Raw genomic sequence first — 18952 nt, 5'->3', positions numbered from 1 at the left:
ACATAGTGAGGTAGATATGTGGGGGTGTGTTAGAACGAGCCGTTTTAGGTAGGTGTGGCTGACTCTTAACTTCTGTAAAGAATATCTCTTTGGGTTTGAGACTTTAGTCTTTGCAACTTTACAGATCTTATCTATTCACGAACATCTTGTAACATTCCAAAGAGAAAGGAAAACTTGAAATTGCATCATATGACCCCTTTAAGTTAGGCTTTTGTGAGTTGTCACAGTGTGGAGGACGGAACAAAACCTTGTCGGAGCCGTAAGGGATAACGGTAACATAACACGCTGATTGTGGGCTGCTTTTAAAATTTATTTATAAAACCAAATATCTTCTTTGGCCATATTAGTCTACTAAATAGCATTAACACAGGCTTTACTCTTTTCAAACTTTATCTGGAATGTAACCATTTCTGTCACTGCAACTTCCCGATCAGGCGAACGAACACACACACACACGAAATCGTCTGCCTCATGAAAAAAAATGTATTTAAAAAATGTAGTTAATATTTGCATAATTTATGATTTATTTTATCCACCCGCAAATAATCAGAATGCATTTTTTTATTACCCAACCCACGGATTATCCGCAGCGCCCGTGGATATAACCGTGATCGAACTACTCCGTTTTGTTCTTTCAGTAGTTTAAATGTTTCTATTTCTTTTTCCTTCTTCAGTCTTTTACTGCACAGTATTAAACCTTATGAGTTACATAAGACTTCTCCATGTTGGAGTTTAAATGTTTCTATTTATTTTGTCCAATGTTAAATTAAACCTAATGAGTTGCATCAAACTACTCCAATTAGTTCTTTTATGAGTTTAAATGTTTTTTTTTAATTATTATTATTAATTTTGTCCTGCTCAGACTTGTATTGGACAATGTTTAAGTTACATCAGACTTCTCAATTTTATGAGATTAAATGTTTATTTTGTCCTCCACAGTTTACTATTGGATAATGTTTAATTAAACCTTGTGGGCTGCATCAGACTGCTCCATTTTGTTTGTATTTATTTTTGTCTTATATTAAGTATCGTGATATACATAATGTTATGCATAAACCCCATTTTAAAGGCATATTAAAATGTTCACTGTATAAGGAATAATTTTTGTGATTTATATAACATTATTACAACATATGTTATATAAAGCTTGCCTTGAAGCATCAGAATCGGCATCTGTATCAGCTGATCACCATGACAAGAAATCGGTACTCGGTATTGGCTGCAAAAATCCTGATCGGAGCATCCATAAAAATTATTTATTTATTTTTTTTAGAGAGAATGCATTAAATTGGTCAAAAGTGACAATTAAGACATTTATTTATTACCAAAGAAATTCAAGAAAGTTTATTTAAAATTGAAATCTTTGGCAACTTTAAAAATGTCTTCATTGTCACTTTTGACAAATTTAATGCATTATCTCACATGCATTTAATGCATTATATATATTAGGGCTGTCAGTTTAACGCTTTAATTAATTAGTTATGAAAAAATAACACGATTAAAATATTTTAACACTATTAACGCACTGACCCCTCCCCCCAGACCTGTTTGTCATCTTACATTTCATATAGTTGACTGTTGACAAATATGGCAACGACTCCATAAATGCAGTTATGCCCTAAAATTCAAGATATTGGTGCAAAAAATGCCCCTGTATGGGTTTTTGTCTCATATTTATATCATACGATAAGCGATATCCCGCGAGCAGGGAGAGCAGTATTACATGAGTGCTGATTTTGTCCCGAGTTTGTTCGATATTATGAGTTTAAATGTGATTTTATACAACAGTTCAGTAAATAAGAAGCTGATATGGTGTTATATTTTAAACACAATGTTTGAGTGTGTTTTGCGTGTTTTGCCATATTACCTTTAGCCATAGCAGAATTGTTGCACATCTTCGAGCAAAACAGCGGGATTTAGTTTCTGAATGAATCAGCCGTTTGAAGGAATCGAATGAATAAATGACTCATAAAGACATTTACCACCACCTGCTGGCAGATTTAGTTTCTTATTTAGGGCATCATTTCATAAATTATAATAATAAAAATAAAAACATTAAAGGGATAGTTTACCCAAAACCATTAACATTCTGTCATCGTTTACTCACCCTCATGTTGTTTCAAATCTTTCTTTTGTGGAAGATAAAATAAGGTATTTTGAAGACTTTTGGTAACAAAGCTGTTTTGGTTACCAATGATTTTTATTGTATGAACAAAAAATACTGAGATGTTTCTCAAATGATCTTCTTTTATGTTCCATAGTTTATGTTAGGCCGTTGTAGCCTAAATGTTTATGTGTAATAAATTTCATGTTGAATCAAATAAAATACTTATTTCTAAAGCTACAATTTGTAATGTCTACTTGATACTTTCTCATTTAACACAAAAATAGCTTTATATAATCTTTTATGGGTATTTTCAGTCAAACTTATTTTGCGATTAATTAGATGAATTTATCGACACATCATGTAATTAATTAAGATTAAAAATTTAATCGACTGACAGCCCTAATATATTATATCTTACTGAACCCAAACTTTTGAATCATAGCGAATCATAGTGTGTGTTCAATTAAAAAAAGTCTAAACTCTGAAACCAGTGTTTCTTAGCCTGAAAAAGTGTAGAAGGGCAAGGAAACCGACATTACCGGCATGTTTTGTATTCATGAGGGGCTTCTTCAACAGCTAAACCAAGAGGACACTTTCCTATTACCTTTTTACTTGAGGGGGAGAACAAAGGTCCTTACACGAATCGTTTAACCCGACTGCTAGGACAAGTGCAAGTGTGCATAGATTTGTCTTACACAGAAGCAGTATAAACAACACAGGATTTGTTGCATATGGGGTGGAACAGGAAGAACCATGGGAAATCAACATGGGTAATGAAGTAAATACACACAAGTGTAAAAAGAGAGTGAACGAACATGACAATGTGCACCCGCACCGAATATCTCATGTACACAGAGGACGAGGCGGGTTTATCTGTTATTCATGGCATTCTCTCATTCAGCCGTTTTACCCCCGGGAACAGAGCGCTAAGTACAAATGAGCTTTGTACAAATGCTGTATCGGGAGCAGGAAGGAAATCAGTGCGGAGACTATAGATTGGTTTAATTATTTGCTGCGAGGTCCTTGAGCAATCTTTACTTTTCCACCAGGCTGCAACACGCGGTTCAGAGGCAACTGAGAAAGAACCACCATGTTTTAGTACCAATGGGGCAAAAGCCTCGAAGTCTGTATGGGTTTCTTTCTTCTGTTGAACACAAAGGAAGATATTTTAAAGAATGTTGGTAACGGTAACCAGGTAACCAAACAGTTAATGGTAGCCATAGGAAAAAAAATACTATGGAAGTCAATGGCTAATGTCAACTGCTTGTTTACCAACATTCTCCAAAAATATCCTCTTTAGTGTTCAACAGAAGAAATAAACTCATACAGGTTTGGAACAAGTGAAGGGGGAGTAAATGATGACAGAAATTTCCTTTTTGGGTGAACTATCCCTTTAAATTCAAGATCTTAATTTGTTACATTAAAGCAAGTGATCCCTTTATTGGCAAATCTGTTGTTTTTTGCATTAAGACATTTGAAATATGGTGTCTTTTTGTAAAACATTTTCTATCTGTCTTAATTCAGCCCTGATCTTTTAAAAATAAGATTTTGTCCTTTTCTTAATGGCTTTGCATTTAGGTACACCCCAAAAAGATTCTGCAATTATTTACTCACCCTCAGGCCATTCTAAACCTGTATGACGGTCTTTCTATTGTAAAAAAACAAAAAATGAGACATCTTTCTTCTTCATATCTTCTTTTATGTTCTGCAAAAATGGAAAGTCATGCATGGTTTAGACCGACATGAGGGTGAGTAAATTCTCATTTTCTGGTGAGCTAACCCTTTAAATCAAGAAAAAATAGCACTAAATAACATATAGATTTAAGAATCCACATCCATAGCTCTGAATCCAAATGAAACAGCAAAGAGATTCCTCATCCTGGAGTGAAGGTGATGTGTAGTATTGAGCCACAGATGTAAGGCAGCCTGTGGGAGCAATTGCACTGACCCAGAGGCAAAGAATCTGAGAGAATTCGATATTGACTGCAATACCCTAGACGGCACAAATAAATATGTGTAAAATGGAAATGTGAGTTAAAACTTTGCAATTACGAGGTTGTTCATGCATATTTCAAGCAGAAGGAGATGTTGAAAGCTGAGGGCAACCATCAGAGGCCCTGACTCACAGCGAGTCGCCATTTTTAAACAGAGAGCATGAGATGCTTGCTGGAGGTCTCGACATAGAGCACGAACTACAGAAGGGGCCTGCTCATGTCAGTGATGCTATTACTATATTCAAACGAGGGAGGCGGAGCTTAAGTACAAGAGTTGCCCTCAGAGATTCCTGCCAGTCACAGGTTTAAAAAACAAATTGTTCAGTGTCATATCTCTGGTTGAGGTGTATAAACTTCACAGAAAACTTTTAAAAGTATGAATTTCTAATTTGCATATGCATACTGACCTTTTGAACAGAAAGGCCCATCGTAAGCAGTGGTGGAGCAGTCACAAGAATAGCCATTGTATTTCTCCACACACTTGCCACCGTTACGGCAATACATCCCAAAACTGGTGCAGTGACCCGAACAGCCAGGTTTTACACCAGGAGTGACTTTTGCCCTCTCTTCTAAGTCAAGGGTCACACCGTTCATCTTCAGAGAGCGGATGCATCCGAGAAACCCTCTCTGACCTCCTGCTGCACCTGGATGAGAAATGGAGACAAAAACTAGTCAATATTACATTTAATAAAAGCATAAGTGGCCCAACAAAATGACTCAATCCTTCATTTCTATTGCAGACTAGCTTGAAAACAAGAGGTTAAATTTTAAACATTAAGTCTCAGCCAATAGTTGAACCTTCTGGTGGGTTTCATTCATTTTGGCATGTACCATTCAATACAATAGACCTTAGAGAAATTAGACATCATTAGAGCTCCACTTCCAGGAGAAAATAAACATTCGCCAATTGCTCAATGTCTTGTCTGGACATCTTTTCATTACACGAAACTGCCCAGTTAAACAGAAATCGTACAATCATTTGCTAGATTAATAGTAGATTAATAGTAAATGTCCTGGAAGGATGCATTAATTATTTACTAACGGTAAATAATAAAAACTGACCCACAAGTACAATCCTGCTAAAATTTATCAAGCTGCCAAATGAGGAAAGCTTTATCAATTCCTCCAAAGACATTATATGGATTGGAGTATATATACAGTAGATATATAAAGTAATAATGGCAGTTTGGTTATGCTTTACAAAAAAAGAACAGAAAACACATTTTCAAAGTTTTATAAACTCAATTTAACTCAAACTCACATCGACAGTGGAGTGTTAATTGCGCTGGTGACCTGCTTGGGTATATAATACAAACCAACTCACTGAATTCTTTGCTAATAAACCTGAGAGCAGAGCTCTTATCATCAAATGTACAGTAAAATATGCTGTGCTATTTATAATACTTAAATGAAAGACACAATGTCTCATGTTTCAAGGACGAACATGAGATAAACACAAGATCATTTTAATTAACATTTCTATTTATTCCTCGTCGCAATATTGTTCCAATTTGATTCATGTCACTTAGCAGGCACTTTTTATGCCCTTGTTTGTCACTGAAGAATCAACTTCACAAAACTTTTTCATAAATACAGGATGTGTTTTAACTTTTGAAAGTGAAGCAGCATGAATAAGCTTGAGTGAGGAAAGAGCTGTTAAAACCCCTCTTAAGTTCACTGCCTCCATCTCTGATGAGCCCTGAATTGGAAATTATTCTCTAATGAAACCGTAATGAATTAGCATATTACATTTATTAGACCATCCTGCCCAGTGGAATATTTTTTTCTGCTTTTACCATTGCAGTGCACAGAATGTTTATAGCCTTATACTGAATTAAAAGGTCACCTGACCAAAATATCACAGACAGACAAGAAGTTTCAGGTTAAACTAGACTATGTTGTCGTACATTTTACAAAAAAGTTACCTACTATCCTGACAGGCCCATGAAGCTGGCTTCCCTTTGGAGAACCAATATCGCCCAGATGTGCAAGCAATGAAAGAAAGAAAAACACCAAAAAACAAAAAAAACAAAATAAAAATAAATATGAATAAAAAACATGCAGTGATTAGAAAACTTGATGCTTAATCAAGGCCAGGCTTCAAAAGAAAGTAAATCGCAAGAAGCAACTTGATGGTGGATAGTAAAGATTCATGCAAACAGACATATGCATATTAATACCGTGAACGAATGCATTGTGTTAGTGGTTGTTAAATCAAAGGTCTGCTTGTTATTTGAGATGAAGCGAATGACAATCAAAAACGAGCAAGCATTTAATCCTCCATTAAATATAAAGAGGCCGCTATAAATGCAAAACAAATTCAAATAGACACAAGCATCCATGGGTGAACAGAAGTAGAGGGCAATCTGCTTTATCAATAAATGATGGCATGAGACTAAATGGTCTGAAAACTGAGCATTCATAAGCAGAGGAGAGGAGGCTTGACAGGTCCGGACAGGTCCACCCCAGCCCACTCAGCGGATATAAACCAATTAGTTTTCCAACTGAGGGTCAGGGTCTAAAGACAGAGTTGCTCTCCACGAACAGCCATGTCAACATTTTACATTTCTACTGAAACAACAGACAAGGATTAGACAACCTTTAACATTCATTTGGACTGCAAAGCTCATTACACCTAACCCTAGTGTGCATGATATTGAAATTGATATGCCAGTCCAACATTCTTCAGATCTAAGTCGAGAATAAGAATTAAATTTTCATCTGCTGCATGGACAACATGCAAATGAGACCTAGAGGGGGTTATGGCTTGCAATATATTGAATATTAATACATGATTTTGCTGGTTGCACTATCCAACATACTGTCCCTACTGTTCACCACAAAATGAAAATTTTGCGGAAAATGTACTGCATGCTTTTTTACAAACACGCAGCTTTTCACTTCACAAGACGTATAGACTGAAGTCCTGTCTTTATCAATAGGGCAATATCTTTGGACTAGTTTCAAGATCAAAAATTCTAATAGTGTCTAATTTAAACTTAAAGTGAAAAAAATGCAGTTGGTAAGTTTAATTTATTTCCACAAATCAGTTCACACTGTCCATTAAAAAAAAAAAAAAAATCAAAGCTCTAATCACATAAATTTCAAAATTGTTTCATTAAAATTACATGTAGGTGAATATTGATGAGTACTGTTTTGTTATGCTGAAGAATATAAATGAAAATAATTAAACATTTTCCTTTAGCTAATTTAGAGAAAAACTAAATCTATATTAATTTTTCAGATGATATTTCATAGAAAAATGTATATTAATAAAAAGTAATAAAATAATAAAATTAATAAAAAGTATAATAATTGTATGTTTGGTATTTTAAATAATAAATAATAAAAAACAGTATAATATATTAAATAAATAAAGAATTATATAGAATAATCAATTTAATTTTGTAATTTAATACAATTACCAAACATTAATAATAATAACAATAACAACAATAATAATAATAATATACATGTATATTTCCTGTTCTGGAGAATTCTGCTTTATAAAACCAATCAATAACTTTGATATCAATAAAAACTTCTTGGAAACCTGGAAATTTTTCTTGACGTCAATCTTTAAATACACAAGCTAGACGAGCTTTCCAAAAGCTCTCTCAAGAGAGCCACAGGGGTGCATTATCTTCCCCTTTCTTAATGAGCGTCAAAGTCAGTTGTTGAAAAGAATAAGTCAAAGCACAAAATAGCACAATGAAAGCCCAAAGCCATTCTGTTCAACAGATAATTGCCTCCTGAGTGACACGGCTTGTTCGCACTTTTAAAGCCATAAAAAGATTCCTTGCTAATGTTAGCATAGCACACACAACACCATTATTAGTCACATTCCCTGCTGCGCCTGAGACATTTTTCGACCATATTCAGTCAAACCCATTTTCAACTTCCTTTTCTTTACAGTGGACTTTTTCATACTTCGGAGGCGAACAGGTTCCCCAGGGTTCCATGTCATTAAGTGCAAGTTTTAATAGCTACACCTGCATTTAGGCTGCTGACTATAAATACATTTTCACTTTCAGACACAAGAACATAGAGCGCTGTGCGCGAGAACGGCTGATTTCTCAGCAGTAACAGCGAGAGACAGAGGAAAAAGAGTGGGAAAAAGATAGAGAGAGGCACAAGAACAGCTCAGAAAGGAGATATTCAGGAGGAATTGTGTATTTTATGAGAAAGATAATGAAGAAAAATATTTTCTAATTCATTTTAATCAGTAAAAGATCTAATTTGATCAGATTTTCAAGAGTTGTGCAGCCCATCAATAACATTACGAATGCCTACAAAAAACAACAGTACTCCAACCTCCAACAATATAACTAAGCATGAACAGGCTTCAGAACTCTAGGGGTGGGCGTATGGAAAAATGTGTTTTGCTGAAGTCCTCACCCACACGAGTCCATATATACGCTATACGTGGATGTACATGTGGTCCTTACCCACATAAAGCTGGCTGTAGAGCTCCAGGCGTGTGTGTCCCTGTGTAGGCGCAGGTCTGACCTCCTTGTATTTTTGGTCTAGTTGCAGAATGGCCTCTTTCGTGTTTCTCTCCGCACTGACCCGGTGCCACTGGTCATCGTTCAGCGGGGTAGGAGAGTGCACGTTCAGTTCCACCGGCCCATTTCCTACATCGAACGAAAACGACACCACCGTGGGGGCTGTGAAGAAAAGCAAACAGAAAGAGAGACCACTCAAACTATTATTTCAAACTTTCACCGCTTGTTTTTCTGAATAAGAACATGTATAACAAACAGACAAACAAATTGAATAATTTTACATGAAAAAATATGAATATAAAAAAAATGAAATAAAATTAAGCTTTTATTAAAAATATAATAGACGAAGATCAAAGTGTTTGCTCAGGGTATATTTTAAAGAATGATTTAGCCAAAATTGAAAATTTGCTGAAAATGTACTCACCTTCAGGCCATCCAAAATGTTGATGAGTTTGTTTCTTCAACAGATTTGGAGAAATTTAGCATTACATCACTTGCTCACCAATAAATCCTCTGCAGTGAATGGGTGCCGTCAGAATGAGAGTCCAAAGAGCTGATAAAAGCATCATTAAAAAAAAGGAAAAAAAAAAAAAAAATCACAAAAAGTACTCCATATGACTCCAGTCCATCAGTTGTGTGTGTTTGCAATAATCATATTCATCAAGACGTTTTTAACTTCAAACTCTTGCTTCTGGCTAAAATATTATGAGTCTGCTTTCTCCAGTAAAAAAGTAATCTTCTCTGAGGAGAAATGTGCACAGATCAAGCACTGTTTACAGTTCTAAACAAATATGTTGGTGGATTTTGATGTGAAAAGACAAGAGGGGATGAACTTTTCACTGGAGGAAGCGTCATTATGGATTATGAACTTATGGATTTGGGCCTGAAGCAATAGTTAAAAGTTAAAATGCCTTGATGACAGATTTGTTTCTTAGAAACACAGACTTTCACTTCACAAGAAATGAACTGATGCGGTGGAGTCGTGGATTATTGTGATGCTTTTTTCAGCTGTTTGGCTCTCATTTTGACGGCACCCATTCACTGCAGAGGCTCCATTGGTGATGCTAAATTTCTCCAAATCTGTTCCAGTTTAGAAACAAACACATCTACATCTTGGATGGTTTGAAGGTGAGTACATTTTTTTTTTTTAGCAAATTTGAATTTTTGAGTGAAATATTCCTTTATTATGCATCCATTATATTAAAACTCTAGTTGATGGTGAAACATTTTCTGTACTTACCTTTAACAGTTATTTTTTAAACTCACATTATAATTAGTAAGTAAGTAATTCTTTATTTTTCTATGTGTTAGATTACGTGACTGCAAATTTACTTGAAATGTCAACCACAGATCATTCAGCATGTTTAATTAAATTAATGTTCATATAATATTGTTTTATTCAATAATTGTTTTGCAGAACAACAATCCAAAGTTGTGACTTAAAATGCAGAATTACCAAACTCATCAGACTGCTTCGCTCAAGCACATCATTAAAATTCCTCTTAACAGCCCTAAACTGAGTTGGAGTGTTTATTCACCATGCTGAATTAATTTTAGGCCACAACAGCTTTTAATGAGTCAGTGTTGCATAATCTCCTCCATAAACAGTGAAGATTGACAGCTGTATTCCTGTAGGAGGAGATGGTATTTATGGCAAGAGAAAGGAGAAGAGGGGCAAGGTGTGTTTGAGCCATGTCTGCTGTGGTGTGTCATGCTTAGCCCCAGAGGGCCAGGCCTCTTGGGGTTTAACCCTTGATAAATCCTGATTTAGAAACACCCGAGACACGTCACAGCAACAGTGCCATCATCCACGCTCAACCCAACGCTGTAGTGCGATTGTGTTTAAAGACTGCATAGTGTATCCAGTAATAAGCCACTATCTCATCTTATTCATGACGCCACATGATCATTTCCTAAAACAAGTGCTTCAGATGCTCAGACAGCGTGCTGGTGTCACACTTCAAGACACCTTTGAAATGTTTATGTACAACAAACATTGCATTTATTACGGAGGAGTTTCTAGATTTATGGAGAGGTTGACTGGAGCTCATTTGATAGTCTGATAGTCAGCACAAACACCATGCATCCTTACTGAGTATTTTAACTGTTTAAATCACATATATTTGTGAATCAACAAAGGATAACAGTCTCAGTTATTGAAGTTATTAAAACTACAAAAGTGCATTCAAATATATTTTCAGTGCAGAACACACATATAAACAGCTCATTTACACATATGCATTAAATTATACACATAACACAATACTTTTATTCAGCAAGGATGCATTAAATTAATCAAAAGTGATAATAAAGACTTTTACATTGTTGTAAAAATTATATTTTAAATATATGTGGTTCTTTTGACATTTTTATTGATCAAAGAATCATAAAAAAATGCATCATGGTTTCCACAAAAATATTAAGCTGCACTTTGTTTTCAACACTGATAATACCTGTATTTTATTTTATTTATTTTTTTTTACAGCAAATCGGTATATTAGAAGGATCATGTGACACTGAAGACTGGAGTAATGACTGCTGAAAATTCAGCTTTGCCATCACAGGAATACATTATATTTTAAAATATATCAAATTAGAAAAGTTTTAAATGTTTAATTCTAATTATATTTCACAATATTACTGTATTTTAGTTGGTAAGCAAGCGTAAGAGACTTCTTTTAAAAACACTGACCCAAATCTTTTGATTTGTATACAAAAATGACTTAAAATGCAGTGTGAAAACCTTAACACATTTTAAGTCCTGTATTTAATTTGGTTTGTTTCATAACATGGACTAAATTATTGGAATTTATTATTGGTTCGGTTCATTTTCAAAACAGACCAAAATTTGTTAACACGAGTCACACACAAACTGTCCCATCATTGGTCAGAATGTTTTAAGGTTTAGCTCAGTTTAGTGACAACCTCAGAATTCAAAATGAAAATGAGGGCTTTCATGAATACTATATCACCAGAGGGGTAAATATGAATTCACAATTAACAATATGACTCATACACGCTAATAAATGTGCTGCACAAAGCCAAGAAAAAACAAAAGCCTGCCCTTTAGACACTGAAGTAGAATTATTTAAAAGGACAAACCTGGCTTCTAGTCAAGCATGTTTCTAAATTCATTGGGCCAACCGGCTCCTTTCGGCAGGGGTTAATATGGCTGCACAGATGCTGAAGGCAAGAACTAAATTGGATCTGCTTTGTGTTGGCAGCACAGTGAGCCTGCAGTGATAGTCGGCTACTGCTATTGTCACCATCTTAGGAAGCTAAGAGAAGTGCTGTGATATGACACCAAGTACCTGGCAGCTGCAGGGAGACAGACACACACAGACACAGACACACACACACACACACACACACACACACACACACACAGTGGACTGTCCAAACACAAATCATTTGTGCCATTACGATCAGCATTTTCCTACAAATATCTGCTACTGTGAGCTGCCTGCAGTTAGTTTTATTTGTTATTTATGCCAAAATATAAAAAGGAGGTCTGTTTTCTGGTTTCTTATGGCTGGAGTGGCAGGTCTTCCTGCTGCTCTCAGTAGGGGGTGCTGTTTTACTGTGCTACATTCTGATGCAGATGTCGCAGAATTGGGGATAAGTGTTCGACTGGCATCCACAGAGCCTCATCTCAGATTCTGAACTGGAGGAGGAGATCTATGACACGGTCAGCCAACACTCTGAACTCTGTCTGTGAGCAAAGGCCCACTGCCATCAAAACAGCAGTTGTGGCCCATTTTAAGCTCAGCTATGAGCACACATGCTAACACAAGTAAGCATACGTTATATATTCAAGCTCAGTTATAAGGGAGTATTTTCAACTACAGGCATTTTTTGCCCTGTAGCCATGTGAAAATGATTGAAATGCACAAAACAAAACAAAACTAAATGAAACAAATCTAGACTAGACAAAAAAACAAACAAACAAACAAAAAAAAACAAACAAACGACAATTTGTTACATTGGAAACAAATGTTTTTATTTTAAAATAAAACTATTAACTATATCAATTCCTTTGTCGTAATTATGTTTTAACTATATATATATATATATAAATAATAAATATATATATAATATAATTTTACAAAATTACACCTTGAACTTTATTTGGGGCAGAGATGTTTAGCATAATGAAAATTATAAAGCAGCAGAGGGAAAATAGTATTTCTTAAATTTATCTAAATAGTTATCACAAAATATATATTAAAGCAGTTTATTAAAAAACTCACTCTTTGTTTAGATTATGTTAGTATTAACATAGTTTTTTTATGATGGACTTAGTCTTAGTCATAGTCTAAGATTGAAATTGAAAAAGCAACAAAAAATGATGGTAAAAGATGTAATATGACCTTCATAAAACAGTAAAAAGTTTTTCAGTTAAAAAACAATCAACCCCGGGAAATAAAAGTGCTTGAGGCTGAAGAAACACCCACATATGTATTGCAACAACATTACTAAACATAAATATAGTGATGTAATGAGCAAAGTCTCATCAATAATTAGTCAAATATAGATAGAAAATAACTATTAAAAAATTGAAAAGGTACTGGTAATTTTCTGCCAGGACAGTTAAGTTTGCAGACACTTCCTTTAATCTTAAAACACAAACGCAATGTGTGCTACAGGTAAAACACCTGTGAAAAATCGATATAGAAAATTCCTACATACAGTATTAACACAGTACATTGTGCCCTGTTTTATTTTAGTGCAGAACAACACACTCACTACGTATGTGGACAATGGACACTAAGCAAAAGAAAAAAAAAGAAAACAAAAGCGAGTAAGAAAAACATTTGGTGATTTAGCTCTCAGAAAACAAAAATTCAGCTCCACTGTGACAACACTAGATGCTACATGCTTCAACAGAAATGTTAACTAAAAGAACTAGCCAGTGACTTAATAAACACAGACCCAATCCTGTTACAGACAGTTTGTGAGAGAGAGACAGCAAAAGACAGAGAAAGAGAGGAAGAGGGCAGGTCTGGCAGGTGTCTAGTTTGGACTAGGGCTGCTCCACCATTCTCAGCCCTCTGATCCCTGTTATTGGATTTCCTGCACTTGGCCAGCCAGCACTGAGCATCAAGAGTGTGCCACTGCTCTTGGGGAGCATTTTTGCTTCTGTGTGTGTGTGTGTGTGTGTGTGTGTGCCCTCGTTTATCTGTGTGGACCGCTCTGCTGTCCACAACCGAGGGCATTCAGTGGACCGCTGCCCTTGCATTCACAAGGAAAACTAAACAAAATCAACAAGCCAAACAGCATGGCAGTGAAAAAGTGGGTTTGTGTTTATATGGGTATATTAGATCACCCGCCAAACTGGCTGAGAGTAGATCTACTAAACCAACAGAGCATTACGGCCCAATGCATTTCATGATACCACAAAAATGACTTTTATACAGATGGTGAATGCTAATTTACATTGTATTCTGGTATCTGCATGTCAGAATTAAATTCTAATGCAATAAACTAGAATTTTCTTTAAAGGGATAGTTCACCCAAAAATGAAAATTCTGTCTTTAATTACTCACCCTCATGTCGTTCCAAAACGATAAGACCTTTGTTCATCTTTGTAACACAAATTATAATATTTTTGATGAAATCCGAGAGCTTTCTGACCCTCCAGCAACGCAACTGAAACGTTCAATGCGTCGAGGTACTCTCGTGAATGGTGGCGGAGACTGACCCAGAAGAGAAGAAATTCTGACACAAAAGAGTCTTTTTTTTTCTTTGCACACAAAAATTATTTTCGTAGCTTCATAAAATTAAGGTTGGACTACTGATGTCACATGGACTATTTTAACAATGTCCTTACTACCTTTCTGGGGCTTAAACGTGTCTGTTGCGTTGCTGTCTATGGGGAAAGCTCTCGGATTTCAGAAGATGAACGAAAGTCTTATGGGTTTGGAATGACATGAGGGTTAGTAATTAATGACAGAATTTTTTTTTTTTTGGGTGAACTATCCCTTTAAAGAATCAAATTACTCTTGATATTCACACATATTGTATGAGAAGTTACTCCACAATGAAACATACCATCTTCAAAACTCAAAACTAACTCCACAGTTTCAAATATAAATGATTATTGTCTACACCCAGATTTGAAATCGGGGGAATTGTGATGTTACTGTTCCACAAAGACCTTCGTGTTCACAACAGTACCATGACGCGAATGTGTAATAGTCATTATTTTTGTTTTCTTTGCGCAATAAAGTATTCTTGTAGCTTCGTAACATTACAGTTGAACCACTGATATCACATGGACTACTTTGTCAATCATCCTGGTACTTTTCTGGACCTTGAACGTGGTAGTTTCCTTGCTGTCTATGGGAGGGTCAGAGAGCCCTCAGATTTCATTAAAAATATCTTAATTTGTGTTCCGAAGATGAACGAAGGTCTTATGGGTTTGGAACAACACAAGCGTCAGTAATTAATGACAGAATTTTTGTTTTTGGGTGAACTATCCCTTTAAAAGGATAGTTTACCCAAAAATGAATGTTTTTGTCCGTACACTATAAAAATTATTTTTTGACAATGTAAATAAAACAGATTATTGGAGTATGTTTTTAGATAAATACTATTTCAGTCTTTCTACTTCAAAATTAATGTTTAATTCAGTCACTTTTTCAGTGCTTTACCTGCTATTTGTCAGATTTACTCGCAATTTCTGAGTGGAATTTTTTACACCAATTTTTTTGAAGTGTACAATGAAAGTCAATAGGGTCCAAAACAACACTGGACCCCATTGACGTTCACTGCATGGACAAACAACAGACATTTTTCAAAATATCTTCTATAGAAAGTCATAAACATTTGGAAGGACTTGAGGGTGAGTATTTTTCATTTTTGAGTGAACCCCCAGTTCTGTCAGGACCACTATCGTCAAAATGATAGACACTTAGCATAAAGTTTGGTTTGGCGGTATGGTTCTGTTCTGGGCAAAAAAACTCCCTGCCCATCCATGCAGCCCTGTCATGAATGAACAGGGAGAGCAGCAATAATAACCCCCCTAGGGTTAACAGAACAGAACAAGGCAGATATCATTAATGTACTTAATGATATTTAAGTGTAACACTTTATTCAAGATAAAGGAGTCTGATTAGCAAGGAATATCAGAAAGCCAAGTCCTGACTGTGGCAAAAGGAGTAGCTGGGGATGGAGGAGGGTAATTTGCTCCTGAGCAAGCTGAAAAGCTGCTGAATAATACTGAATAGAGCTTATATAGGAATGCCACAACAGGTGTCGTATTCCTATAGGTAGATGTGATCAGCTGAGAATCAGCTGATGCAAGCTTGACTCACGTGACCTGCCAGAACTAACGCTAACGCTTAATTTAACCATTCTGGGGTGCGTTTCCCAAAAGCATAGTTAGCTAACTATGGTCGGTAGTTCCATTGAACTCTATTGGTAACGACGGAACTTACGACCATAGTTGCTTTTGGGAAACGCACCCCAGATCGGTATGTGACATTAAAATACCACGAGAGCATGTGTAGCCATCTGCTCTCTAATCGCTCACACACTACTTTGATGTCCTACTACGCCGATCTGTCTACGCAGCACCGCTTCACACCGAACACAACTATTGAAAACATAACACATAAACAAAGGAGCACATGTCAAGATCACATGAGGGACACAAAACAGGAACCATGATTATGACAATTTGGATGGATGTATTAAACTGATCAAAAGTGACAGTAAAGACACTTATAATTTAAAGGGGTCATATGATGCTTTTTTAAAGATCATTATTTTGTGTATTTGGTGTAACAGACTATGTTGACATGCTTTAATGTTCAAAAAACACATTATTTTTCAAATACTGTACATTATTGTAGGTCCTCTATGCCCCGCCTCTCTCAAACACGTCGTTTTCAACAAAGCCCCTTCCTTTGACAAGCGCAGTCTGCTCTGATTGGCCAGCTGAAATGCCGCGATAGGTGTCGCATTCCTATAGGTAGATGTGATCAGCTGAGAATGAGCTGATGCAAGCTTGACTCACGTGACCTGCCAGAACTAACGCTAACGCTAAATTATATTCATGTAAAGCAGTCTTATATCTGACACTTTTCCTTCTCTTGCTTATTTTTAAATGTAATACAAAGGATATTTTAGGGTTACAGACCCAATCAAAGGCTGATGCTTTTCTTATGCATATATAAATGCATTTAGCGAGAGCTCTTGACTCTCATGCAATTGGTCAGGTGTTCTGCAGAGTCACATTGCCATTTCTCCCTCGGGCCCGAGAGAGCCTTCACTTCATTAAAAATGCATCAAAGAAAGTCTAAGGATCTTCCCACCATCTGAGCCCACAGAGGATCCAAGCTATATCCACATTCAGCCAACAACCCAGGCAAAGAGCTTTGCTGTGGACAAAAAATAATAATGATACTTTTGGGAAGATCTGACAAGCCCAACAGCGATTTCCATGTCAAAAAACTGTGATGTGTAGAAATGCAGTGAAGGCTGCCATGACTTATAATAAGCACTGGAGAAAAAGAGAGAGTTTTAGAAAAGGCTCCCGCTTGCTGTACAATTTTTATGCAGTGAAGCCAAAAAATATCAAATTTTTGGGCCCAACTAAGATATTACCGTTCCAGTGTGTTAATCCCCAAATATATGCCCTTTAAAGAAAGAAACAGCACAATTTGAATTTGAACATTAAAATAGAAACTTTTGTAATTAAACACCAGTTAGCTTTGGAAAAACTCCGAAACACAAAGAAAAGACAGTTAGACCGTATAGTTAAGACCGTATGAGTGAATCTAACTGAAAAGCTTGAAAGCACAAAGTATAAAACATGAATTGGTGAAGCTTAATAAACAATTTTTGTAGAAATGGAAAAGGGAGAGTAATAAGCTCAGTTATGCCTTGGAATCAGGCATGAATATTCAATGGGGGTTGATGTCAAGATTTCCTCAGCAGAGATGAGAGGAATTGGCAGAGAGCATTTGAGATGAAATGGAGCTGAAGCAGCAGATGTGGGCGTCCACCCATCATTCAATCATCCATCGAGAGGCTCTTTTCCCCTGGGCTAGTGCCAGAGCTACAGTAGGGAGATTGTACTAGGTAATGCCAACAGAGGGCACCAGCAGAAAGACAGACAAAGAGAGAGAAAGATTTGATCAATTGTGAATCGAAGGATTTGGCTCAGAGCTCATTGACAGTCAGACACTTTTTGAGGGTGCACCACACATGAAGGTATTAGAATATCATAATATTCTCTTATTCTAATTTGAGTGAGAATGTGTCATTTAAAGTCATTTATAATGCCACAAATGATTTCTATTTTCAAACAAATGCTATTCTTTTGAACTTCATATTCATCAAAGAATCCTGAAAATTTTTTTTTATCATGGTTGCTACAAAAACATTACTTTAAAATTAGGGCTGAAAACACAACTGTTTTCAACAATTATAATAAGAAATGGTTCTCAATTAAAATAATATACCAACCTGCTTTATAACCTGCAACAAATATGCATTTACAGTAAAATAATGTTATTTAACACAGCGCATAAAATGACTCAGGTTAATTAAATATTGATGTTTGTTTCTGCCACAGGATTAAAAATAAAAAAGCAACGGTGACTTTTTAATCTCACAATTATGACATTTTTCCTTGCAATTCTGTGATTTATTGTCTTAGATTTGCAAGACAAATTTAGAATTGATAATAACTCAAACTTGCACTTCTGAGAAGAAAAGTCTGTATTGTGAGATGTAAACTCGCAACTGTGAGAAAAAAAGCAGAATTGTGACATAAAAGTCGCAATTACATTTTAAAATTTTATTCTATGGCGGTACCAACAACAACAAAATTGAGAGTTGTGACTTTTTATCTCACAATGATGACATTTTTCCTTGCAATTCTATGATTTTTTCTCTTAGATTTGCAAGATAAACTCAGAATCGATATAAACTCAAACTTGTACTTCTGAGATGAAAAGTCTGTATTGTGAGACATAAACTCGCAATTGCGAAAAAAAAGGCAGAATTGTGACATTAAAGTCGCAAGTACATTTCTGTCAGGTCCATTATCGTCAAAATGACTGACACTTAGCATACAGTTTGGTTTGGCGGCATGGTTTTGTTCTGGGGAAAAACTCCGTGCCCATCTATGCAGCCTGCCATGAATGAGCAGGGAGAGCAGCAATAATAACCCCCAAGGGTAAACAGAACAAAGCAGATATCATTAATGTACTTAATGATATTTAAGTGTAACACATTATTCAAGATAAAAGGTGTCTGATTCAACGAGGAATATCAGAAAGCAAAGTCCTGACTGTGGCGAAAGGAGGAGTTGGGGATGGAGGAGGGTAATTTGC

The 18952-nt window shown here is 35.8% G+C and overlaps 1 protein-coding gene across 1 annotated transcript in view; it reads right to left on the bottom strand.

The window, feature by feature from the left end:
- LOC107686721 (contactin-associated protein-like 2) overlaps window positions 1-18952 on the bottom strand; it is a 401917-nt gene that overhangs the window by 37573 nt on the left and 345392 nt on the right. The window contains exons 18-20 of the mRNA XM_016483827.1: window positions 8550-8768; window positions 6031-6060; window positions 4509-4745 (exon numbers count right to left, since the gene is read on the bottom strand). Coding sequence (XP_016339313.1) covers window positions 4509-4745; window positions 6031-6060; window positions 8550-8768 — 486 coding nt within the window. The remainder of the gene's footprint in view (window positions 1-4508; window positions 4746-6030; window positions 6061-8549; window positions 8769-18952) is intronic.

The sequence above is a fragment of the Sinocyclocheilus anshuiensis genome, unplaced genomic scaffold (genome assembly GCF_001515605.1).
Source record: "Sinocyclocheilus anshuiensis isolate Anshui unplaced genomic scaffold, SAMN03320099.WGS_v1.1 scaffold990, whole genome shotgun sequence".
NCBI lineage: Eukaryota > Metazoa > Chordata > Actinopteri > Cypriniformes > Cyprinidae > Sinocyclocheilus > Sinocyclocheilus anshuiensis.
Note: the sequence above shows the minus strand (reverse complement) of the source record. Positions and strands in the feature narration are given on the sequence as shown.